At 33.4% G+C, this 27,284-nt stretch overlaps 1 protein-coding gene across 5 annotated transcripts in view; it reads right to left on the bottom strand.

Annotated features, from left to right (window-relative positions):
- The window catches only part of PCDH7 (protocadherin 7), a 260,505-nt gene that overhangs the window by 119,095 nt on the left and 114,126 nt on the right, over window positions 1-27,284 (bottom strand). For 3 of the 5 annotated variants that reach the window (XM_083861234.1, XM_083861235.1, XM_083861236.1), the window contains one exon: window positions 16,002-16,218. In XM_083861234.1, the coding sequence (XP_083717360.1) occupies window positions 16,002-16,218 (217 nt within the window). Of the gene's footprint in view, window positions 1-16,001; window positions 16,236-27,284 lie in introns of all 5 variants that reach the window. The other 2 variants (XM_083861233.1, XM_083861237.1) reach the window with 2 other exon arrangements.

Below are 27,284 nucleotides of genomic sequence, written 5' to 3'. Positions count from 1 at the left end.
TCCTGTCTATCTTACAAGAGAGCTGTAGAAATTGGCTTTCCTTTTATGATAATGGCTTTAAATTGGAACTCAACAAATTTACAGAGTGAAATACACAATAAAGTTTATGAGAGAATGGGAGTGCTGAGTGGGAGACCTCTTCCAGCCACTACACTATTTTATGAAAAAAATAAATCTCAAATATAATATTTTTTAAAGGGCATTTGCATCTAAAGCACTTTTTATTGCTGTAGTTTCCTTCAGTAAAGCTATGCAGCACAAAAAAAAAAATAAGTGTTTCCTATCTTTTGAGAAAATGATTCCAACATGATTTTAAGTATGTATTATATTGAAAATAAACACTAGTCACATTAGAGTAAGTTTCATTGTTTGATGAGAAATTTTTAAAAATCTGAGCTTTAGAAATGTATTCTGAACCAGACATACTTAACAAAGAGATTTGGAAAACATACTATTAAAATAAAAGAAAAGCCCAGAAAAACAATTTATGGTTTAGATCTGATTTTCTTTCTTCTTTAGTCTTTTTCTCTCTTTACACACAATATTCTATTGTGTTACGTTAAATTTTTTGTAATTAGAATAGAATAGTTATAGTAGGAAGAGATAGACCTACAATTATCATCTAGTTTAACAAAAAGTTAAAAAACGCTGCTTAAGGGCATTGTCCAAACACCTCTTTAACACTTACAGGCCTGGGCATTGATCACCTCTCTAGGAAGCCTGATCCAGTGTTTGACTACACACTCAGTAAAGAAATGTTTCCTAATGTCCAATCTAAACCTCCCCTGCCATAGCTTTGAAACTTTTTCATGCATCCTTGTCACTGGATCCCAGTGAAAAAAGCTCAGCATCCCCTTTTCCACTTCCCCTCCACAGGAAGCTGCAGATACAGGCTCACCTCTCAGCCTCCTTTTCTCCTAAAAACAGACATTAGGGCATGGTCCAGCAAAGAACCAAGTGATCTACTAGATCTTATTTATAGTAGTATCTTTTCATGGTAGATTTGGTTAGGACAGATAGAAAGGAAAAGCTATTCTCTCTATGTTACTTTTCGCTCTGAGGTTTTAATTTTCGGTTTTCCAAACCAGTAGGCAAAAAAACCTTGTAAATTATTTTTATAGATGTCTTGATTTGATATTAGTGGTTTGCATGACATTTTACTATGAGTCAGGAAACCACCATGCAGTGATATAAATATTTCTCCTGCAGCATACCCCGCTGTTTTATTTCTGTACCCCTGCAAGGCTAATAAGCTACATGATATATTACCATCATGAGGTAAGGGTAACACTCACAAGAGACCAAAGTATTTTGCTATTTATTATACTCAAAGCCAAATAATTTCCTTCACTATTAACATAATCAACAATTGACTACAAAAATCTTTATAGAACAAGGGAAAAAGTTACAAATCCACCAGATGTAACTAGAAATTGAGGAAAAAAAACCAAAACAAAACAAAGAAACCAGTGGTTTTCCAGAGGGGGAAGATCTATCTATTACAAATATGGATTTACCCTTCATTTTTTTAATATATAATTAAAAAAGAAAAAAAATAAAGTATTACACCAGGTAAAGTTAACTCCAATGATTGTGCCATTTCTCAAAAGACTAATCCACGTTATTAGTGAAACCCTATAATGGAGACAAAAAAAAAAAAAAGGATTGGAAAATCTTAAGTCCTCAAAAGTATGCATATTCAAGCAAGCTACTAAAAAAAATATTCTGTATGCTATTATTGCCTCAAATATGAAGGAGGGATAATTTTTTTCATACATAGAATTCAGTTCTAGAGAAAATGATTATTTCAATCATCTTTGACAAAAACAAAATTTCTGTAATTTTTTTTTTTTCTAGGAAAAAATCAAACCCCCCCCCCCATACTTCCCCCAAAAAGACCCACCAGCCCCCCAAACCCCCCATTGCTGCAAAAACATAAACCAACCAAAAAACACAACAACAAAATAACATGAAAATTTTAGAATTGCAATATCTTTTGAGAATTCAGGTTTTTTGTAAGGATTTTTGTTTGTTTGTTTCCTGGCTATTTTTTTTTTTTTTAGGGTTTTTTTGGGCTATCTCTACAGAAGGATTAAAAACTACCATCTTGAGCATAAGAAAATTCTGTAAAGTAGCATTTTATATGAATAAAAATGTAGAAAAGTAAATGAGATTTCATCATGAAAACAGTTGTGATTCTGTCACTAGGGCTGTGCTAAGCACTTCCATAAATAATTATATAATTATAGGTTTATGGTAAAGACACACCAGAAGAGAAGCATGTACGATCTTCCAGAAATCTAGCACTATCCATCATTCAAGGAAAACAAACTATTCTGATTCAGGAGAAAGATGGAATAGAAAAGCTCTGTGGTGTACATGAAAGTATTTATGTGCTTGAAATAATTAAAATCCATTTTCTTTTTAAAAAACTGCATTAAGGAAGCATTTAAGGCTTTTTTTTTTTTTTCTACTTTGGATTGTCATTATTCTTAGCTGAACTTAACCTTTGAATGACTGTAAAAAAAATAATTTAAAATGCTCAATTTATGACACTTTAAAATGTAGAAAGTTAAGTATAATTCTGGCATCAGTATAAAATGCCCTTTTCGTTTTCTCCACCTAAAAAATCTCATTTATAATTAATGTTGGAATGCTACTTTTGTTGAAGTCATTCTTACGTTAGTGGTTATACTGTTGTCACATACTCATCTGCTGCATATTTTTTTATTTCTTATAACAAATATAAAATTTAAGTGATACAGCTATGTAGTCTGATGTGTTTCTGGAAGGTTTTCAGATGACATAGTATCTTTGAACTTATTAAAAACCCCAACTGAAACATAAATCTCCATTTCTGAAGCACAAAGAGGCATCTTCAGTAATACACATCTTCACTAAAGGCACCACTTTTTGCTTCGAACTCCAACATTGGCAATGAATAGTCTACTTTACTAGAAAGCTTAAAAAATGTTTTAGAAACAAATAGAGGAATGGCTTAACATTGTCTTAATTACAATTTTAGCTACTTATTCATCTGTAAGAAAAGGGTAATTATTCCTTAAGCATATTAAAACATTCAGCCAAATAACCTTTACTATGTTGCTAGCTATAGTACTCCTACACGTTACACTAAAGGTAAGTTATGGCTCAACAGGATGTTTTAACCCAAGCACCTAAATTACATACACTTCTCCAAATTGTGGATACTACTCCATGGCATGAAATTTCAGCCAAACTTAAGAAAGGCCTTTCAGAAATGTTGCTGGAGTACTGGAAGCTTTGTAAACTTCTTCCCTCCTGCTCCAGGTATTAGATGTACTTGTTAACAACAAATAACTTCTTGGTGGGGATGGAAAGACCAGCAAGGCTTGAAAAGGGTCAGAGCAATTCTGCTGGAATTAAGCACTGATTGTTTAAAATCAACATGATATTCATGTAAAGCTTAGCTTTTTAATACAGTTCTCTCAACTCTGAGGAAATATATTTATTAAGGAAAATGAATGTATTGGTCATATCAAACCTCTACAGCTCCCTTTTCTTCACTTTTAATATTTTTCTCCTTTTGTTGACAAATTATGTGTTTTCAAATCATCATGAATATAGTGAGATTTTCAGAAGGTGAGAATAGTTGTAGTAAAGGTTGAACTTAATCAAACTATAACTTGGAAGTAATTTGAAATTGGCAAGTATCAGCAGCTTTCCCTTTAGGAAGATCATTGACTCTTCATCTCCCAATATCTATTCCAAATCATGCTGTGAAATGAATTCTTAAGCTGGAATCAAAAGTGGAAGCAGCTTATTTCTTGCTGATACAGCACTGTGCAACTGCTTCTCCTGCAAAGATTTCTATTTGGCTACCTGATTTGCTGATTAATCAGTGAGATTTGATCATAGATGCCATTTTATTTACCTGTAAATAGTTGTCTAAGGTTTTTTTGGGGTTTTTTTGAAACCTATTATTTGGGCCTCTTGAGGTCAACCTAATATCCATTTTTCTTATAGGGGCTTTCAATTGATTCTGACAGTAATATTCTATTATATATGTGAGCATCTTGAGATTTGTAGGATTTAGACAATGTGTTGAAACATACAGTATCTGATCCAAAGTGTCTGTAATTGAATGAGCATAAAATATAACAGGTTTAGATATTTGTTACAATTCTACACCCCTACTGATAGCATTAGTTACAATCTTGTCATTTGAAACTCATAAATAATGGTTGATCTGGTTGAACAGATACTACTTGCAGTGTTTTCATGATATCTCAGTATAAAATGCTGGCTAAGTGAAGAGCATTTGCAAAATATAGAGCCTTAAGGATGGAACTATATTTAGCTGTTTATAATGGTTGTAAATCCCTTCTTTATATAGTTATAGTAATGTGAATGAATTTTTAATCTATTTTTTATAGCAATATCTCAGAAATACTGTATGCTCAAATATTTTATTCCTTTAGTGGACTGTAGTTCCTCTGGAAAAAGAAGCAGCTCTTGTAGCATCATGCTAAAGAAATTCTAGTCCTGTGTGAGATATGGAAAGAAAAGAATAACTCAGATTTAGGCTGTCTAAATGGGTTCATTGTTTATTGTTGTAAATTGATAATCCCTTTGCAATAACTAGTAAAAAAGATGATGCAAGAAAGTCCCACAATGTCCTCTCAGTGAAGATGTTTAGAGATTTTGACACCAAATTATGAGGCACACTGCTCTCTGAGATTTTGTCAGTGAACAGAGGAAAAAAATCAACACTTTAAAAGGCATTTTAATGGAATTTCTTCATAAAAGGTACCTTTAATGGAATTTCTTAATTTTCAATTGCTCTTTCAAGACCTGTTTGGAAACTGTATTGGACACACTTATGTGAATATATATGTGAATTTTTACAATTGGTAATGAGGGGTTATTTATTGAAGAGGTAATCAAGGAACTGGGAAATTCACTTAACATGAGGCTTTCAAGAAATATTTGTGAGAGAACATAGTAAATCAATATGGCAAAATTTTGGAAAGAAACACTTTTTTTTTGAAGGAGATCAGAATTGGTTGAAAATATAGAGAGTAGAAAAAATAATTTTTTGTTTAATTCTGTTTTCCAGTCTTTCTTGATGAACAACTAACATTATTTTCATCTAATGGAGCACAAGCATTCCAGAGTTCCAATACTGTAAAGTATCATTACTTTCCAGGAGGCAAAAGTAAGTATTTCACATTGTAGTATTACTAAAGCACCTCTTTGCATTGAGGTGATCTGAACTTGTTCACATAAGAACATTTAAAATTACATTAATATAAATGTTAAGAAATTTAGGAATCAATTCTGCTTTGAAGCTTATGCCATGATTAGTGTCCTTCACTACAATTATTTTAGTCCACTGCTGAAGTTCAGCCCTGTGTGGATCTCCTCTTTCCACATAAACCTAGTGCTGATAGGAAGTGCCAGGTCATCAGTAGACAGAACACTCTCTCCATGATACAAAGCCAGTCCAAAAAGTAGCACTTGGCAGCCATTGTTATTCAAAGACTAATGGACTCTGTATCAAATCCTTTTACCTCAGTTGTTCTTTGCTCTCCTCTTTCCTGAGCTGACAGTCTCAACAGGATGCTAGTTAATGCTTGTGGGGGCATGAGCATCTCTCCAGTGGGCAGTATTCTCAAAGTGCTAACTCATTTTATACAAGCCAGTTAACTGTCACCTGAAAGTAATGACTTTCTATCACTACTGAACTGGATTCAATTCTTTTACTATTTATCTTCACAGTAATAAACAAATTTGTCTTGTCAGTTTGTTTGCTTAGGCCCTTCTAAAAAAGAACCTTCTAAATGTCTGTTGCCTGTGACAGAAAATAAAACAGTACCAGACAGAAGGGTAGTAAAGAGAATATTTTAGTTTTATAAGCTCCTTAAGTTCCTCAATTAACATAACATTTTTGAAAACATTTATCAAGAAACTTCAGGATAACATCTTTCTTTATGTTTTGGAAAAGTTTTTCCACTTAAAATTCATAGCATGAACAACAGCATGTGGGACTCTACCTGCTAAAAGCTAAAGGCAATTGTTTCTTTTTGAAGAGAAAAGCAAGAGAAAAATATTCACTTATCTAAACCTTTGGGGGCATCTTGGGTTTTTCTGCATTTTCCCATTACTATTTGTGAGATTAAATCTGACTGTGTCTCAAGTTTCCATATCTATGCTCCTGGCAAATGAGCTATGCCTCTAAGCCACATCCTTTGTCAGGAACAGTGCGCTGTGGCAGCATAGAGTCTGTCCTCTGTATTGTCATTTATAAAGTCTAGGATGTATTTCTCTTTGACTCTCACAACTATTTTGTTTCATCATTCTCTGTGAGCGAGCTTCTTATGCCACTGTTATTTCCCAAAGTTTAATTCTGCAGATATGACCATTTCCAGTATAGGAGGAAACAATGGGTGGGAAAAATCAATTCTATTCATGACCCTTGCCTACTGCTGTTGAGTCCCTCATATTGAATAAAAAATACATAAAGACATTTTGGTGTAACTTAAATTTGTTTTTTTTCCTATCAACCTTTACCCTTTGTCCTTGATGTCATCCAAGTAGAGAGCTATGGGCAGAATATATTATTTTAGAATTGTTTCCAAGAAAATGAAAAGATAATATGTTGTCAAAGTTATTAAATCCTGTTTTTCTTACAGCTTTTCTCAGACCAATATTGATTGCTAAAATATGAGAGGGCTATCTGGAGCATGCCAAGAGTAGAACCAAAGTCCCTGCTGTTTCTCTCCTCTTCCACCTTGCTGTACCTCTGTACAACATCACGTTGGAAAAAGGGCTTCAGGAAGGATGTGAGTCATCCACACAGATTCCATGGCTCTTGAGTAATACTGTGGAGGTTCCTTCTATATTGTCAAATGGATCAGTCACCATTTTTTAGTTCTCCAAGACTGCTTAAATTTTTTTCTTACATGCTTACATGCTCATTACAAAATATTTTTCATCATACTATTACAAGCTTTCAATAAACATGAAAACTTTTTGTACATCTAATTAAGCAGGTTTCATTTTAACTACCTTCACCCACCCTTTTGTTACCATAAGTAATTTAACTGAATAATGAAACTGCACTAAATACAGTATATTAATCATGCTGTGGGGTATTTAATCAGATATCCTCAAGCACAACTAAAATACTTAGATTTCTTGTATTTAAAAAATCAGCATATGTAATAGTGTTACTCATGGTTACTCCTCTTTTGTCCACTTAACCCCCTTAGCCAAAGAAACCACCAGAAACCTAGAAAACAAGCAAAATTACCTATTTAATTACTCTCTCATACACTTGAATAATAGCTGTGTATGAGATACCTAGAACAAGCACATTTCCAGAGCTGTCAAATCTACTGATACATTGCAATAATCTCTACATTATTGCTACAATATATAGCAGAATATGAAAAGAATGTTGGCATAAATTTTCTAATTCAGTATCAGGGAATGATGACCACTGTTAATAGAATTAGATATTGAGAGATATTAATAAAATAATATACCATGCATATATAAGTTTATCTCTCAAATACTTTGTTAAAGAAAACTAAGAGATTTCTATTCTCCACTCAGAGAAGTTTCTGTTATTGACTATCAACAGTGGAAGGTAAAATTACATGGACTCTCCTTGCCTTCTCTTAGTAATAAAATTTGTAATGTCATATTCCATTGATAATGTTACTTTAATATCTCATGATGATGTGAATGTCATTGCACTGCTCCAAAAAGGGACAGATTCTTCTCTTCAAAGAAAATATGAGTTTTCTACTTGCTTTTATCTGTGCACAAAAATTTTGTTGGAGCATAAAATCCCCGAGTTTTATGGTTTTTTGGTATTGGGGGTTTTGTTGTTATTGTTATTCTTGCCCAAAACAAGTCAATAAACCCTGAAATATTAAGTTACTGTACTAACAAATTTAAGCAATTTTTAATGTAAATTCTAATGTATTTCTTGTTTCAGCATAAGCCATGATTTTTTTTTTTTTTTTTTTTAACTTATTCAAGACATTTGAGTTGCCATTCATGTTGAATGCTGTGTTGCTGTTGAGGAAAAAAAAGCAATATAGGTGATGCTGTAATAATATTCAGAAATACTTAAATGTCTGAATTCATATTATGCTTGCATTTAAATCTTTTTGTCATCACAGAAACAGTTCCATTTCTCTGAAAATCAGTTATAAAATATAAAATAGAACTTTCAGAACCATGCTGGAGCTTCTAATTCCTTTAAATATCATTCTGTAGATTTAGGGGTAATAAACTTACCTTTATATTTGCTAAAATACATAAGAGAGACACACACTTCCCTTCAATTTTTGGGGTTTAAACCTTTTGAAATATTAGCTGAACAAAGCGCTTCTTATACAATAGCAAATTTTAGTATGGGTTCAAATCAACACGTTCTCATTTAAAAAATTCTATCTACTGTTCCTTTACAGGCTAGGAAGTTTATTTTTCCTTTGTCCAATCCAAGACTTATGGGACATCATGTTGAAAACCCTCATAGGGAAAAAGAGATATTAATAATTGCATGCAATGGAAACTGGACAAATTTGAATATGTAAATCCATAAAGATTACTAAATGAACATTATGTGGCTCAGGGAATCAGAATTCCCAACTGCTGATGTATAGAAGACTACTTGGAAAACAAATCAGTTTATTTGTCCTGCTATACATTTCCTTGAGCACCTTATTTTGGCCACCAGATGATCTTTGCTCTGACCTTATACATTACTTATATTTACCATACATAGGGGAAAAAGTATTTTTCACTGAAATGAAGATGAAATACCCCTATAAACCACTTGGTTTGGATCTTCATTATACTGAAGATCCATTATTTTGAAGATCTGAAGGGACAGAAAGATCTAATGTTGTCCAGGAAACTGAAGAATCTGTCATTAAATAAAGCCAACTGGGAAATACAGTATGTTGAAAGGACTCATTGGAACAGAGGAAAAATAAATTTCCGTTGAATCTTTGCACTAGATTTTTTTTTCAGGAAAGAGCCTGCCTGGGATGCAAAGGTTGCTAAATATTCCATTCATAAACCAGATGTCTGTTCTTCCTTGAGTCTGTAAATTTTGGAATGCATTTTGCCTTCCATCTACATTGAGGACTGCGACAGTATCAAAGGGAGTTCTGCAATCTGCATCAGTGGAAGGCTGCCTGAGCTAGCAGCTGGCACGGAAGACTTGGACAAAAGCTTAACTTCACTAAGTTGGTTGCAAAACCTTCATCGAACTGGAAGTTGATGTTCAAATTATTACTTTTTGGGGGGTGCACAATGTCTGGATCAATTCACAGCACAACAGTGGACATACTGGTTTACTTTCTGATCATTTAGTTCTCCACTTGTCAGTTTAGTATGTTCGTTCTTATCCACCTCAGTGAATTGATTTGAAATTCATAGATGAGGCAGGTTATATAACTGCAACTGTCTAGATCTCATGGGTATTTGCAGTGACAGCTGACTCACTGAGATGTGTACAAGTGTGCACACCCACATGTACATACAAACCCTTCCCTCACTGCTTCACCCTAACAGATATAACTGCAGGTATGGTTCTTTAAAAATCCAAAGTCTTCCTCCACTTTCAAAGTATTGCTTAGAAACTGATGGAATGTAAACATGGAGTTCCTTTTTTAAAGGGTAATAAAAGAAATCAAAGGTTTAGTGCATGGCATTTCAAGTTATCTGGTATCAATAGGCTATTTTTAACAGTGGTGAATAGTTACTGCTGTGTGTATTTTCTTTTTAAGAGCAGGATCCTGAAATCAGGAGTGGAGGAAGAAATCCTATAATATAATTTTTCAGAGAAGAAGCATATGCTGTTCAATCTGCAGTACAAAAGGAGCTAGAGCAAATACAATGAGAAAGAAACCAAGAGAAGAGAAAGAGACCTACAATTCTATTCAGAAAATCAGAAAAGTGCTGAATAGTTTGTTTTGCTACCAATGTGTGGGGGTGGATTTCCAATACAGAAATACTCATTCCTTCTTCGATTCCAGCAGATCCAAGCATGTGTTCTCTGAGCAGTTAAAATCCTGGTCAAGTGGAAAACCATTCACAGCAAACTCAGGTACACTTCATGAACAGAATATAGAAGTTGTTGATATTTGTCTGGACAGTCAAGGGAATTAGAGAAGGTATGAAAAAATGCTATTCTGTTGTCTTCAAAGGGAGCTATTTCTGATCATATTTGGTGTATATTTGGGGCTCTACTTTCTATGGTCCTTCCCACTGTGCATTTGAATATACAATAAACCTCAGTGCAATGACAAGCAATGGACAAACTAAAATAATTTCTCGACTTTGTGTGGTAAATTATTGACTTAATGAAGTAAATGTATATGTAAAAATATATATCAGCACTAGGAATTTGGCCCAAAATATATTTCCCTCATTTCTATTACAAGTATATATACATAACATATCAAAATACAAGTAATTCTTAAAGAATAGGCACAATATAGTTTTGAAACTTAAAGTATTAATATGCATATAGGTTATCAAACTTATTCCTCTGTCAAAAAAATTCACAGACATATGGGGTAAGGTCATCTAAAGGAACACAGTAAAGATTTGAAATGAAAAAATATCAAGGAGAAAAGCAGACAATGTTCTTCTCAGCCAGGTTCCCTGCCTTACATAAGACTGCACTAGTGTATCAGGGATTCCTGAACAGTTTGTCTTCTGTCTTACAAGCTGGGCTTTTTTTTGATCTTATAAAATGTCTTTTCACAGACCTTATCAGAATGCTGTATTCTCAAAAAACCCTGCTTCAAGATATAATTCATCACTGAATATGTATGTGTTCCAAAACATTACCATGTATGTTGCTAGTGTTACAGAATCCAAAATTCATCATGTGTCTAATTATAGGTTAGGATTCATCAGAAACAAGGACAAGAATTCTTACGTATTTGTTTTATATAATAATTTTTGCAGCAATTTTTTGCATTTTGGGTTCATGCATGCAGGGTGATATTTAAGAAAAAGTAGATGTAGCAGCCATGACAGAATAGAAAGAAACCAACCAAACAAAAAAGGAACTGTTACTGTGTAATCATTACATTGAAAACCTTTGCTGCCTATGCCTCTTAGATGGACTACTTGCTTCAACGTTTTCAGGACACAAAATTATTCTCATGCAATTTTAGGACCTGGATTCAAGAGAAAAGAACATTTGAAAATAATGGGAACTGTAAAAATGTAGTCATTCTCTGAAATAAGTCAATGAGTGTCTGTTTGCCATTATACAATGAGGACAGTTATTCGAGAACATTAAGCTGTGTTATTTGCACTACAATAAGCCAAATAAAAATAGATTCTGTAAACACAGGTTCTTTAAATAATAGATTCTTTTCTTCACACTTTTGTCCAGAGAAAGATTAGGAATCTATTTCACAAGCAAAAGTGAAAGAATGCTCTTATAGATAAAATTAATTACATTTATTAATTGTCAAAATTCACTTTGCATTTTCAAGCCATCATTTAGTACATTATGAACCCCTACTCTATACTGATGGTGGAACTTTGACACTTGCAGTCTAAATCTGAAATTGGCATTGAAAACGAGCATATTATCAGACTATGAACCGAGGTAATGCACTTCTCCTCCCTGGCTTTTATTTCTTCATGTGTCAATCAGAGAGTAATTTATCTACTGATTTCTTTGTGGGAGTCAACTCACTGAATCACAAAAATTCTGAGCTCCTTTTTAAGCTCTGCTCCTTACTTTATCTGTGACTTCAGACATGCCACTTAATCTTTCTTTACTCCATTTCCCCCTGCAAAAAATGGAAGCTGTAAACCATTCCTTTATTTTCCTTCTTTCACAGAGATGACTGCTCTTCTCCAACCATGTTTGATATTGAAACATGGGCTAACTTAAAATTCTGTGCTGCAGATCAAAGACTTGCTCATGTAGAAGTACCTGAGCTAGCTTTAAGGCAGGTATCTCAGGTGTGGCAAACAGTTTAATTAGGACTGCATGGAAACAAATCTCAAGGGAAGATCATACAAGCCATAACCTGCAGTCCTGCAGTTTCACCATTATAGGTCATCTAGCTAAATTAAACAAAAAATAAATCTGATTAGGCCACTACATGCATAAATAAACTGTAGGTATGCAAAAATCAGGGGGTAGGGAGAAGGAATATAATGAAACATTTCTGAGAACTGCAAGAAACCTGAAAGAGACCTAATAGAACCAGGTGAAGGGAAATGAAACAGAACAATGAAACCTCTGTTTAAAGATCGTATCTGTAATTAATGACACGGGAATTAGGATTAAAATGCTGTCTTGTCCATTCCTCAAATTGTAAAAGTACATCTCCAGCTACCCCTACCTTTGCTAGAAGAAATAGAACCTAGGAAGATTTATGATTTAGACGAAAGGTAAATTATAAGGAAACATAACAATCCATAGTATTTAAAAACTAAAATGGCATGCTTCCATGCTCTTTCTCATATTGAAAAAAAGGAATAGTCACTAAAACAGTTAAAAAGAAATTTAAAAAAACAAACAAACCCCAAACAATTTTGGTAGCCTTCAGAGGATTTCACTGTTGAAAGACACAATTCAGGCCAGTAACTTGGCTTGTGGCAAATTAGTGGTGTTTTAGTGGTACTATTATCATTATTTAGAAAATCACATGCTGACTATTAACTGTTAGGGTCAAGAGGAGAGGTCATTCTGGAAGTTTCTGTCACAGGGCTTTTTTTAAAATTTTCGTCTGAGATGTTGTTTTAGGCATGGTCAGAACTAGAAAGCTATGACAAAAGACCAGGAAACTAATTTACCATGGTAATATATTTGCCCTTGATATACAAATATGAATGTAATGGAAATGTTCTTCAGAAAATTATTTGCAATTTACATTAAGACAGTACCATTCTAACAGCAGACTCAGAGAAGGCTTCACATATGAGCAGAATTTCCTTGTAAGGAAAGCTCCAAGGGCAGGGGATAAATTAGCTCAGAAGTTACTTTTGGTTCTGCAGATTTTACTAATTAACAAGATCTTTGCAAACTGAATTTTCACAGTCAATCTGCTAACATTTCTTTTTTTCTTTCTTTTTTTTTTTTTTTCTCCCACATCTGACACCACAGCTAATCAGCAGAATAAAACTTCAATCTACATCTGACAGTCATGTAGGCTGGTGGGCAATGTACACCATATTCTAAGAAAATCAACCCCCTTACCCTTTTTTTCCAATTTTCCAGTGTTTTATCCTCAGCTGAGAAAATTTAAAGAAACTCTTAACAGCAAACAGAAAGTTGAATTTCCTATATACTGTCTGTGAACTGAACCTTCTTAAATTTGCTCTAACTATAAAGATTACTTGTTTTCCTTAGATATCTAGGCTTGAAAAAAAAAGAAGGAAATGTTTCAGAAGGTTTCATGTACTGTGCTGAAGATCATTATTTTAAATTCTAAAATGAAAAGACATCAAAAAAAATAGTTATAACTTAATTGTTTCACACCAACTGAAATTGAATGGTAAATATTTGAAGTAAAAATTATTAACTAAGATCTCTTCCAAAATAATGTTTCCATGGAAAATCTTCGTAAAAATCCAGTATAAATCCTGACTAAAACCTAACCTAGCCAAACACTGCAGATTACCTATTTTCCAATTAAATGTGACAAATTAATGGTTGACAGACTTCAATTTCAAATCAATTTCTGTCAGAATGCTCTATTAATATTGAAGACTACATTAATAGAATTTGAACAATGTAATAGTTAAAATACAAGTGGACTTAAGAATCATATGACAGAAAACTCTCACTCAAATATCAAGTATTACACATATGAAGGAACAAAAGTACATTTCATCCTGTTCCATCATTATTTACAGATTAATGTTAACAGAAATTTTGGGAGGTAGATGACATGGTGTTGTTGAAATCTTGTCTTTAAAATGTGACAGCAAAATCCAGAAGTCCATAGAATATAATTTTCACTGCAATATCACTCATAATTTAAAGGTTTCTGTTCAAGGTTTTATAAAGGAGGAGGAAATCCTAATTCTATGCATGTCTTACCATGCAAAATTTTTTTACTGGAGATTTTTTTTTTTAATTCACAATGTACTAATGTATTTATCTGCTTCTATGTTTTTATCTATTAATTTTAGAATACTAGTGTCAAAATCAAATCCAAGAAATTCATCCTACAAAATATAAAATAGACTATTAAAAAAAAATCTAAATTATTTTAGGTTTTAGAATGTAGTTCCAATTTTTGCATCAATACGAAAGCTTAAACTATTTTGCTTTAGCTTATGACACTTCTCAAGGACTTTTTGTTTTCAATTACACTTCCATTAGTGTGATTTTCTTTTTCATTGGCTACCAAATACAGTAAAAGTTATATTCATTTGTGATTCTAAAGTTTCTCCAGCATGGATCAGACATACCCCATGTCAAAATACTCTCTGAACTCAGAACTTCATGTCTACAAATGTTCCATATTTCTGGATGTCAAGGGAATTGACAAATTGTTAAATTTTATTATCCTAACCACAAAATCTCACTACAAAACAGACAATAAAATAATCAGCCCAATTTAGGTACAAACTCTGTAAGGCTTTTTCCTGACTTTTTTTTTCCAGTAATGCCATTATCACTTTTCCCCCCTATCACATCCCCAGAAAAATGAAAGGTAAACAAATACATTCATATAAACAACCAAGGAGAATATGTAAATGCAAATGTATAAACACACATAACCTAATGTATCTTTAGATGGATAGTACTATCTTCCTTTTTAGTTAATTATTTTTTTTTACTATTGGGATATACACTTGAAGCATATGTAGACTGCTGTGGCCATTCTTCAGTAATATATTAATAGATTTGGAAATATTTGCCATGAAAAATAACATAGCAACATGGGCTGACATGTCTATCTCAGATAAAACAAAACCCCAAGAACAATTATTCAGATTGTAATCTCTGAAAAACTAACATGCACTTTGCCATACTAATTAATTCATACTATAACTTCTTGCATGTACCCACCTATTACAATTGAATTAGAAAACTCATTATTTCTTTGGTTATCAATAATCTGTACACTTTGACATGTATTAATTTATTTTGTTGTTTATGGGCAAATGAAAATATAATGAAGTCAGTCTCTGACTTCATAAAACTTTAGATCAAGGCCAAAAAGTGGAGAGCATTGAAATATTTGTGGTTTATAAAATACATTTCAAAATTAATAATTTTTGGTTTTTTAATCCTGAATAGTTTTATAAAGGAAGAAAAACAGAACGTAACCTAAGACATATATTAACATTTTTTTGTTTTTAATAATAAGAGAATTACTATGGAATAAATATTTAACATTTTCCCCTCTACATAAATGGACCCTGAATTTAAATGAGATGTTGTAAAAGTACTGTACAAAAAAAAGTGGGAAGAAAAGGAAAGTAATGTTCTTCTACTCTGAATAATGAAGAATGGACTAGACATTGGGTTTTATTTTAAAGACAGTCTATACAATATTTCTGGGGAAAAGAGAATTCTCTAGAGTGGGGTTTTAAAATGTTATTTTCTTTTCCTGATTCTGTATCTATTACATTCTGGGAAATTTTCGAAGTATGTGTTGAATCAAAAATGGAAGGAAATGAGAATATATGTCCTTTATGGTCTTTTATCTAAAATGAAAAGTATGTAATTTTTATTCAATTACCATTTCCCCAGACCTTTATTTTTTCAGTGTTTTAACTGCTTCTGCAGTATAGATTTTAAGTCACGTAAAAACAAGAAAGTTTTAATTGGTGTTATGTTCCATTATTTTGTATACCTGCATTTTAACAAACTTTAAAATCAAATAGTTACAATATTAATTATTTAATATATTTATTTATGTTTTTTGGACTGACCTTTCAAAAGTCTACTTAGTATCACTTGCTAGTGAGATTATGTGTGTGAATGTCGTGTTTGCCCCTACCATTTTCCATATGCTCTGCCTCACCAACACTGCCATCCGGCGTAGTCCTTTCGTAGTTGTCCTCTGGGAGTGGAAGGGCACCCAGCCTTGGCCCTGATGAACTCTTACTGCTTGGTGTTTCTGACTCCTCCAGACCGCTGTCATAGCAACTCTGCAATGACCCTTGATGCGGGTCCTGAGGCTGACTCACAACAGAAAACGTCACTCTACGAAACGGCTGCAAGAGAAAAGAGTCTGAATGTCACTGCAAAGTTCAGTCTTTGAACAACTGATTCTCAAAACATGACTTAAGCAAACTAATATTTTAACATTTACCAATTAAACAGTTTTGTCTAGATTAAAGCAAACAGAAAGTACAGTTCTTACACAAAAGGCTACTGGACAGGGTGTGCATGGAATTTTACTGTAATACATGGTCCAGAACCTTCACACAGTTTATCATATCCTTCTTTCAAGTGGCTACATGGGCTAAGAAAGCTGGTTATAATTATTTATAAATTTTGTACAGTTTCTCTATCAATCAGTTGTAATAAATTGATTAGAATTAATAGCAGACTGTATAAAGGTACTTGACTGTGTGCACAGGTATGTGTAACATTGTGAGGGTGGGTAAAAATGCTCATCTGTAAACTCCATTGTGGGTACTACAAACATAGCAACACACCCATAAAATTTCTCTAAAATCACTATCTGTGTTTCTGACAGCTAGTTAACATGAAAAAGGAGGGGGGGAAAATGAAAAAAAAACCCCAAAAACATGAAAGGGACAAAAATGTCTCTTAGGTCCTTTGCCATAAAAGCCAGTGCCTGGAGACAGGGTGTGTTGCCAGCTGACTTAATAAAGCCTTTAAAGCACCACAAGCACAGCTGACACAACATGCTTCCTCTGGGACTGTACAAACATGGATTGTTAGAGATTTGTATTCATTTAAAATGACAGATATTACTGTTGCTCTGGAAGCCTACATGCTGAACCCTGGCACCAATGAGAATCCCAGGAAGTGGAAGAGTCAATCCTTCACATTTCAGAGGATTCTGAGGACATGTAGGATTTTCAGTGAGAAGTTAGGGGATTCTCCTAGGATTTAAACTACACTCAAGACATTTAAAATTATTTAATGACACATTTGAAATAATTTGATGTTCACATGGCTAGAGAACCACAAAAAATGTCTGTTCTAGAAAGCACCTTCTGAAACAAACAACAGACTCATTTTATAGGACACTGTGCAAATTTTCCTGTGTTTAAAATGGGGTGTCTGACAGTGCTGTCCTTTGGATTCAGATGTATTTCAAGCCCTAAGTTAGAATGAGACATAGGCATACATCAGTCCCACTGGCAACTGTAGTCACTATAAGATGGAAATATATAGGCAGGCCAGAAGGGAGAAAACAGCAACTGCAACCACTCACACAAGCTCTGAAGAACAGAAGTTCACATCAGGTTTACAAGTAGAGGGGTAGGTGGAGTTTCATTTTGAGGGTACAAAATTCTCTTTAGGGTACAAAACTTCGAAGATATAAAGGCAGTTAGTGCTGATGATAGACAGGTTGGACAACAAATATAATGCTAATTCTTCCTGGCACAAATATATCTAAAGTTTAAACAGGTGACAGTTACCAGAAATACTTTACTGTAATTGATGGAGAGAAACTTCATGCAATGAGATGCTGTAATCTGTAACTATTCATCAATTACTTGTGGGCCAATTACACAAACTGCGAATCTCAGAGATTTGAATTCACTTAAACCATCCCATAGACTATTCCTGAATATCATACTATTCTGGCAGTCACATTTGGACCAGCTGAGCTGGGAGCAAGGCCTTTTGGCATTTACACACCTCAAATTCACACAGCCATATTAGATTTCCTTACTGGCTCGACCTCAAACTTCCTATAGCAGAGTCTCAGATTTCCCAATCCTTTAAATAATTTAATCTTGATTCTGTAACCATATAAAAAAAAGTAACAGCTCAATCTGGTATCTCTGAGGAGGGACCCTGGACTGAGGAATACTGGACTTTTATACCTTCATAGTCTAAGTACATGGAAGTCTTGGACTCTTCAGCTTCTGCAGCGTCTCTGAGTGTCTGGTCACCTGCATGGGCACAGGTCCTCATGCCCTTTGTAGGCAAAGGGTTAGCTGTCCATGTGCCCTTGCCTAGGGCTCCCAACACCCAGAGCTCCCACTGCAGCTGCTCACTAGGCTACCTGCCCTGACTGTATTCCTCAACACTAGAAGGATTTGCATCATCTACATGTCCTGCAAGAGCAGTGATGTAACTTAAGATGGGAATTAAAAAAAAGAAGTCATCAAATATTTGGAACTTCATGTTTCATTTCTTATTGATATCTTGGAAATCTTCCTCGACTAGATCACAAGAACAGAGCACCTGTTTATCACATCTGTAGTTACCACAAAAATCATAGCAAAGTTATCTAAAATAAGTTTTGGAACAAGCTATAAAAGATTTAAGAGCATCCTGTTCATTTTCACATATTCTTTAAAAGTTATATGCCTTACCTAATTGGCATGTAGGGAAGAGATGTGACAGATGCAAAGTTGGGCTGTTTTATAGCTGAGGCTGAAAATTCCCTAAGAACATCACTACATGCCCTTGAAACTTAAAGAAATTTGATGTATTTTTACTAAGTTCTAAATAATAGTTTTTAAACAGATCTGGGTGTTAATCTTGCTTTTTTCTTAAGTGCTGTACTGAATAGGAATTATCTAACACAAAACTAACACACAGAGTATTCAGCTCAGTAGAGCCAGTTCAGCCTTTCCACAGAATATCAATGAGAATGACATAATGATGATAAAATTCTTTCTGAAAGAATGACGTGCATATTAATCGTTATTTTGCAGGATTTATTACACTTCTACTTTCAGTATAAACATCAGAATTCTGACCTTTCTATTGCATTACCTCTGAGAACCAGACCTTCTCAGGCAATTTTGAATGCATCCGGCCTTACAGAATAACATCATGGCCTGTCCTTTTCCAATAAGAAGAAATAGATTTGGGTCATAATACATGTCTGCTATCGGCATAGTTAGAAACACTCATGTGATCAATATAAAAAAATTTTAAGAACAACAAATATTTAAATGTCTGCATTGCAGTTGACTGTTCCCCACGTGTCATCATCTCTGATATGTAAATTACCATATACTTTAGACAGAATAATCTGGATAAAAATTTGTCAGAGCAGAACTATCAGTTATAAAAGATACTGAGTTTTTACATTGAACATTTGGGCTACATGAATTATAGCACCTCATTTTTACACCCAAAAAAACTAGGACATTATAGAGATAAAGTTAATAAAAACATAGCAGTATGGGATTGCACTAAAATGCCTCTGGAAAAACCCTGTATATTCATGTATATGTTACTGTTTATGGAACTCATTCCTTTAATTATTACTAATAAGAGCATTTAAGTTAAATGAGTTTAAATCCCTATGAACTAAGGAATGAATTCTAGAATACTAATACATAATAAATAGTACTTATGCATTAGTTTCTATAAATGCAATTAGCCTCCTCCAAAACCAAGAACTTTCTTCATATATTCTAATCTTTTTTAATATATCCTAATCTGAAAAACAGTTGAAATTCCACATAAAACTGCATAATAATGAAACATACAAGAGGGAAAAATGATGAATACCATCATTAATATTTACAAAAAGTTATTGGCAAAATGTTGGTTTTCTTGTGCATTTATTGCCATGCAAAAAATAAGGATAGTAAGCTCCACTTTAACAAGCAAAAACTACATACTAGATTTTGTTCTACCATTTATAAAATTACATCAGTAATATCTCAGAAAAAGGGACATAAGAAATTTCCAAGTCCTGTCAAATTAAGGCATCTACCTATGGGGGAGAGAGGGTTATGTTTGGCTCTATCGATTTTCAATGTACAACATTAACACAACTGCATCTTTCGCCACCATGAATCAACTTACTTTTATTAAATCGAGTTACTTTTACCTAAATAAGTCCACAACTTTTCAATTCGTCCATCCCATCAAAAAAGTAACCCCCAGCCTTTATTAGTCCTTTGGTAGGGGCTTACGATATTCAGATTTAGTAAGACTGTAGGTTTAGTAAGAAGACTGTGGGTTTGATAATTTTCACCTTCAGAAAACTGATATATTTTCTGAGAACAGCATATGGAGTTCTTTCTAATTGCATCTGATCTTGGAGATTAACAGATCACAGAGAAAAGATACACCTTTGCATTATACCTCAGTGGTAAATCCATTTCTTTTTTGCTTCAATTGTATTTCTTAAATGGGATAGTTTCTTTTCCACTCATCCGTAGAACAAAAACACTGCAATGCCAAAGACATATACTTCCTGCTATCTGTAGTAATTGAGCTCTATTATCTTATTCTATGGTACAGAGTTTATCTTACCCTTTATTAAATAATTAATCCCTATCCAAGCTGGAAACTAAAATTATATTTTCAATACGTGAAGAACCCCAGTTCTGGAGCTTGACATTAGGGAGAGAGTTTGAATAGACTTGGTAAAATCAATATATCCATATAGCTCCATAAGGCTTAATTGTGACACTTTTTCCACCATTACAGGAGAGATTTTTTTTTTTTAAATATCCCAAAGTTTGAAGTTTTGCATTGTAATTCCTAAGGTTTCACACTGCTCATGGATTGTATTATATCATAGTTTCTGTATATCATTTGCTATCAACATAATAAACATTGTTCAAAAATGTTGGTGCATTTGAACTGTAGTAGGGAAGTGGCAGAATAAATCCTTTTTACGTTTAACTGTTTAGAAAGCTAAGCTTGCAACCATCAACCTTTTCTCAGCCAGTTACAATACAACTTATTCTGTGTACAAAGTGCATGCACTAAAGTACAGCTATCTTAATTACTTAACACTTGGACAAAAAATATTAAGACCTCCAGACCTTCCTGTGGTCACAATACCTACATGTCAAAATTATAAGGATAGAAAATGTTTTAAGTGTAAAATGCAATCCAAGATGCAACTCAGCGTGTAGAGAAGCATAAAAACATTAGCCTAAACTGAGAACCAAGCTAAAGAAATGTCTTGGGGTTTGTAACCAAAAAAAAAAAAAAAATGTTTGTTCTATTCCATCTGTTGAAACGCAGTTGGGGAGATTTTTCTTTATCTGTTGTAACTCCAGAAGGGAGGGGGTAACTGCCTTCTCTGATAACAAGTCAGGTGTTAAAACCGGGTGGAGCATTGTTTCCTATCTCTGCTCAGTTATCCACTACCTCCCAAGCCAGCTGTTAAAACAGGATGGGGCATTGTTTCTTATCTCTGTTCAGTCTTCCACTACCCCCATGGAAATATCTTCTGTTAATGGACCATTAAAGCTCACCAACGGCATGACACATTTCATCATCCTTTTGTGAGATGCTCCACCCAGGGAGGAGGAGCCAAACCATTTTCACCCAGATAAAAAGTAGCTACAAGTGTCACCAGGCACTCTGGTGTTCCCACAGGACTCCCAAAGGAAGACCAGACCCATCTCTGGACCCCTGGCTCCACAGGACCATCTCTGCTTCCAACAGGACACATCTGCCACTCCAGGAGGGCTGACTTTGGACTGTTTCCAACACCCTGACCAACAGAGTGTCAGGTTGTATTTCTGACTCTGTCAGGGTTTTCTAGGATTTCTTGTTTGTTTGTTTGCTTTTTTTTTCTGTACTACAATTATTGTATTTTTAATATCCCTGGTAAAGAACTGCTATACCTATTCCCAAAATCTTTGCCTGACAGCCTTTTAATTGCAAATTTATAATAATTTGGAAGGGGGGGGGGGGGGGGGGGGGGCTTACATTGCAAGGGAGACTCCAATCTTCCTTGGCAGATACCTGTCTTTCTAAACCAAGACAAGCCAGCTGTATTATTTTGAGTATTTCTACCAGTTTGTTCATCATTAGCTTGGACATTACCCAAACCCCTGGAACATTAGGAATTAAGGTTCTTATTTTTCCCTGACTTTCAAATCAGATGACCTTCCACTTTAACAGTGTATGATATCTTAGGGTATTTGCAGGAATTTAAGATGGCCTAAGAGCTACCTGGAGACCATCTAGTCCGACTCTCCTACTCAAAGTGGAGTCAGCAAGAGCACTTTGCCCAGGGACGTGATCAGTCAGGTTTTTAGTATCTTCAACAATGGAGACTCCATGGTCTTTCTGAGCAAGCGGCTCTGCAGTTTTGCAACTCTAATAATAAAAGAGGTTTCCCTTAAGTTTCGATGGCATTTCTGTATTTTCTGTTTGTACCGAGCATGAAAAGCAATGGTGATGAGTCAGGACTAAATAATGTTATAATTCCTGTTAGCTTCATAAAGTCAATCAACATCAAGCTGTAAGAGTAATACAGTGACTCTGAAGTGTGCATAATGTAGATCTGAAAAACAGGCAGAAGAGATGCATCAACTGATCACGTAAATTCAAATTGTTTCTTTAGCACTTGAATTTTGATAAAACATGTCATTATCCTTTTCTTTCTATTCATTCTTAATTGCTGGAAGCTTGTTGGAAGACAAACAAAATATTAATGAATGATTCCTATTCTGCATGAATAGTTTCAACCCACACAACTCTTTTCCCTATTCAAATCACATGTTTCTACTGTTTTAAACTCCCATCATCAGTTAATATAAAATTGGCAGGAAATTAAATTAAATAGGCATTATTTTTTCAACGAGAGGATTAAAACACCTGAGATTAGTATTAGAGTAGCAGACTAAAAGAGGAAAATGATACAAATAAATTCATTTTTTTATATTTATCAAAATGCAGTGACAATTGTAACTTTAAACAAGACAAATAAAATAAAAGAAATATTTTGATATTACAGCTCTGCAGCAGACATCTCCTGAACTTTAATAAACTTATTTTAATTTATTTTGTTTTCACTTTTATTAATTTATCTTGCAGTAGTGGTCGTCTGGTCATTAACCAGAAGCACTTTTTTTTGTTCTGTATAAATTTGAAACATGCATCCACTAACATCTATTTGTTTGAACCCAAGGCTACATGTTAAGATATGCTATTCAGAGATAATATTTTGTAATTCATTTTACATTATGGACATCATAATGTACCATTCAAACATATTTTTTTCCTTTTAAGTTTAGTGCTTTTCTCAAATAAATTTTGTTTCTTGTTATCCAAATTTCCCTTTCTGAATCACAACAATTACTTCCGAGCAGGCCAAAATTATTTTTATTCACCTAGCTACATTCATTAAATAAATTCCTAATAATTCTTGTCTCTAAGTAAACAAATAAAAGGCATTTCTTTATTTCAGTGAATATCATCAGAGAAGAAGCAGTGAAGAACCATGAAGAACATCTCTCATTCAAAGATATTCTCAAATATAAAATACTCTTTCATGTGAGAATCTTCATATCAAAATACAATACACTAGCTTTTTTGAAAAATTAGATAAAACCTTAGAAGGCTTGTAGTCCAATATTCTTAGCATATCACAAGAGCTCTTGCTAGCTATTGAAATGCGAGCAGAAACCAAGAATAAATTAGAATCTGCATCAGAGATGGTCAAAGTAATTTTACCATACTCTTTTGTCTGTTCATAAAAATGTGTTTTTGTTACCACTTCAGTGTCCAATTGTTTGAAAAGTATAAACACAAAGCACCTATGACACTGAAGTGCTCTCCTATTATTCTACTGCAAAATGAAATAGATGAAGTAGCATTTTCTCTTACCAAGAACAATTACAACATGAATTAAGATTTTTATCATATTTCTTTCTATTTTCTTAAAACAGAAACCTTTCCTATCTTTCATGAAGATTATACAGAACTTCAGTGTATCTAGAGGGTTTTTTTTTTCTGAACTCAATGCATTAGATTCCAGTATTCTACTCTTTCTAATAATTTCCCTTGAAATCTTCTTTGACTCAAATCTTAATTTATTAAAACACTATAGATGCCATCTTTTAGCTAAGTGTCCAGTATCTGGTACTACTCACTACTCACACCTTCATGTTCTTGGCTTACGTTCCCTCAAACTTTGCTGCGATATCATCTTTTGCTGAAATATTGCTGAGAACATGCCTTTCCTGGAGGAGTTTGTTTGTTTTCTTTGGTTTTCAGCAGAGAATATGCTGCCTGAAACTACTTCAGCGATATTAGTTCACAGAGTGTTGTGTCTTTCAGCTTCTGTCTTTCAGCATGAGAAATCTTTAACTTGCTAAAAGATATAAAAGTTTCATTAAAGTTTTTAATTGGCTGAAAATAATCAAAACCCTCATTTCCATCCTAGGAACTCCATCACCCGAATGTTTGGGTTGTGCATATCATCATCTTCTCTTGAATCTGGATTATTAAATTATTTAACATGTAGAAAGGAAAAAGAATATACTTCTTAACCCTAGTTATGAGCCACTAACAAGCCCTAGAATGGAGGAAAGCCTTTATAAACCTATATCAAAAGTCATTTACACAATATTTTAGTTCACCTAAGGCTGTTTCACCATACAAATCAATTCCTCTTGAGCCATTGTATTTGCTATTGTAGACAGAGACAATGTTTAAAAATTTCTTTCTCTTTGTTTTTTTTCCCTGCTCAAAGACAGGCTTTGCTGAGAAGGAATCTTTGCCAGAATGCTACTGAACTCACAGATACAGATAGCTAAAGCATATATGAACCTTTCAAAATACAGCCTTACTATTAGCAAATCACTGATGCATAAGTAATGTCTTCTATGTAATGTAAAATATTCTTGCTGCCAAGATGAAATATTTTGAATAAACTGAAAATACACTCGAGTGTTCTGTATAGAAATGATTAGCTAAAAATAATAATTAAAAAAAATATCAGAAAAGTTTTGAATTATTCATGCATATGTTAAATCAAAGTAGAGTTTTTTTGTGTCTTAAAGTCTCACCTATGTGCTGTCATTGTTAAAAAGGCTAACTGTTAATATTATTGAGAATATTTTGGTTTTAGTTACACAAGATTCAAGCCCAATATGAACGCGAGCATTGCAGCACCAAGTTTTAGGGAAACTCAGCAGCAATAACTCCTGGAAGAATCAGATCAAATTCTAAATGTATATGAATGCATAAACAAGACAAGTTCAATAGGGAAGTTATGTACTTATATTCAATAAAGATACAGAGATTCATTCATTCTCTGAGCGATTAGGGAAAAGGACTTCTGCACTGATCACCAAAATTATATTGATGATGACATATTTTCCAAAATCTGCATTTGCAATGTTTTTCAAAATTAGATAATATACTTATTATTTTTTATTATTTTTATCTACAAGTTAGTTTTCAATGTTTGCTCTCAATGTTTGCTTCCTGTTTATTTGTCTAAATCATCCAAATTATTCTTTAAACTTAAAAGTCTTAAATTTAAAGGCATAGTGATTTTTAAGGACTGAGACATTTTCTATACATTAGACAACATAAGTTCAGGCATAAAATCTCAGCTAGTCAACTACACTTTTCTACAAAAATGAAAGGGCAGAACTATAAGTATATCCCTTCTTGGAAAATGTTTAATAGAATGGAAATATTCTTCATTACATATTGAGGAATTTTAATTAGCTATATAATTTGATATCACTTACGTCAGAGGAAACAAATGCAATTTTGGTGAACACTGTAGCTATGCAAGTATAATAATAAACATGCACAGGCTCAAAATACAAGGCCTTGGAAGAGAAAATGATTTATTTTTTTCAGAAATTAGGTGTTTGAAATAGCACTATTGATTGTGCTATATAGGGGAAAAAAGAAGACTTGAAAGAAGTTAAAATTACATTTTTTTTTTCATTATTTCATTTTAATCAGGGTTACATATACTTTCATTGTGACAACTAGACTGCTGGAAAGAATATATTTGAACAAGGTAGTTGAAGAGGAAACTGATAAAAGGTAGTTACAGTCAAAATAACAGATAGTTATTTTGTCCAGAACTACACTCCAATCATATATATCTATACAGCCACCTTGTATAATTAAAAATCCTGCCAAAGATGTGGGGCTGTTTGTTAATGTGCTTATTTTCTACATTTCATATAGAAAAAATACTTTGAATGAATTGCATTACTGTAAAAACAGACTATGCATTTTCTTTTGTTGTACAAAAAATTTTTGAAGTGTAATAGATACTTCAAAAAACTAATAAAAAGGAGACATTTATGTGATAACAAATTACTTGTTGCAAAAATATCCAAAATACACAAGAGGAAAATGTGTGTTCTTTTTAAATTAAGAAATTAAAAACCTGTTGATATGCAGCTATTGCGACCTATTTTCTATTATGGTCACGTGGAGCACCATGCCTGTTGCTCTAGGTTAAAAGTTACTCTGCAATTGTCAGTGATTGTATATAAAGCAAATTGCTTAAAACTACTGAATTATAAAATTATCATTTTACACTTGACTCAAAATGCTCTTAACTATTTGAGAATGTAGTTAACATATTAAAGGTGCTGTAAATGTACAACCTCATAAGAAGTACTGATCTATTTACCCATGGAACTGATTACAACCATCATCTTGTTATGCAACTATTACTGAATGAGAAAATAGTGTAATGTCACAGAAGAATATGTTTGTGGCTTGATTTGTTTGGGTTTTTTTCTTCAAAAGTCTGGTCGTGCAATTCTATTAAAACAAATGTTAACTTGTGTTGTCTAATAAATTTTTTCCTGGCATATGTTTGCCAATGCATGCTCCACCCAAATATTAAAAGCATGACTTTCAAAGAAGCCAATGAGAGAATCGTATGAAAAAAATCAGCACGGTCTTTGCTAAATCCTTGAATAGAAGTACTTTTATTATCCTAGGACCTGATTTTCACATGTACAGTTTCAATTTCATTTTTTCATGCCATTTTATATCTTTTGCTTCAGATTTGGCCCCAAAAATGAAGGACATATGCTAATCACTTAAAATATTTTCATCATGCACTTTTAAAAAGTCATCAAAGAACTTATGTATCTGTATACATGTCAAATTAATATGCATACATAAAATACCATAAAATATAAACAGAAAAGCATGAATTATAAAATATATTTTAACTCAAATTATTAATGAATAAAACTTTATAGATCTGTTTTCCATAGTGTTACTATCAATAGGTTTTAACTGTCACACTAGTTGAAGTATTTTCTAACCGATTTGCGCAAAAAAAAGAACACATTCTCAATTGAAAACGTGACTGGCTATACATGTCAGATTACATGTCAGATTGCATCAGCAATGTAACAAA

Source organism: Zosterops lateralis, assembly GCF_965231275.1.
Source record: "Zosterops lateralis genome assembly, chromosome: 5".
Lineage (NCBI taxonomy): Eukaryota > Metazoa > Chordata > Aves > Passeriformes > Zosteropidae > Zosterops > Zosterops lateralis.
Note: the sequence above shows the minus strand (reverse complement) of the source record. Positions and strands in the feature narration are given on the sequence as shown.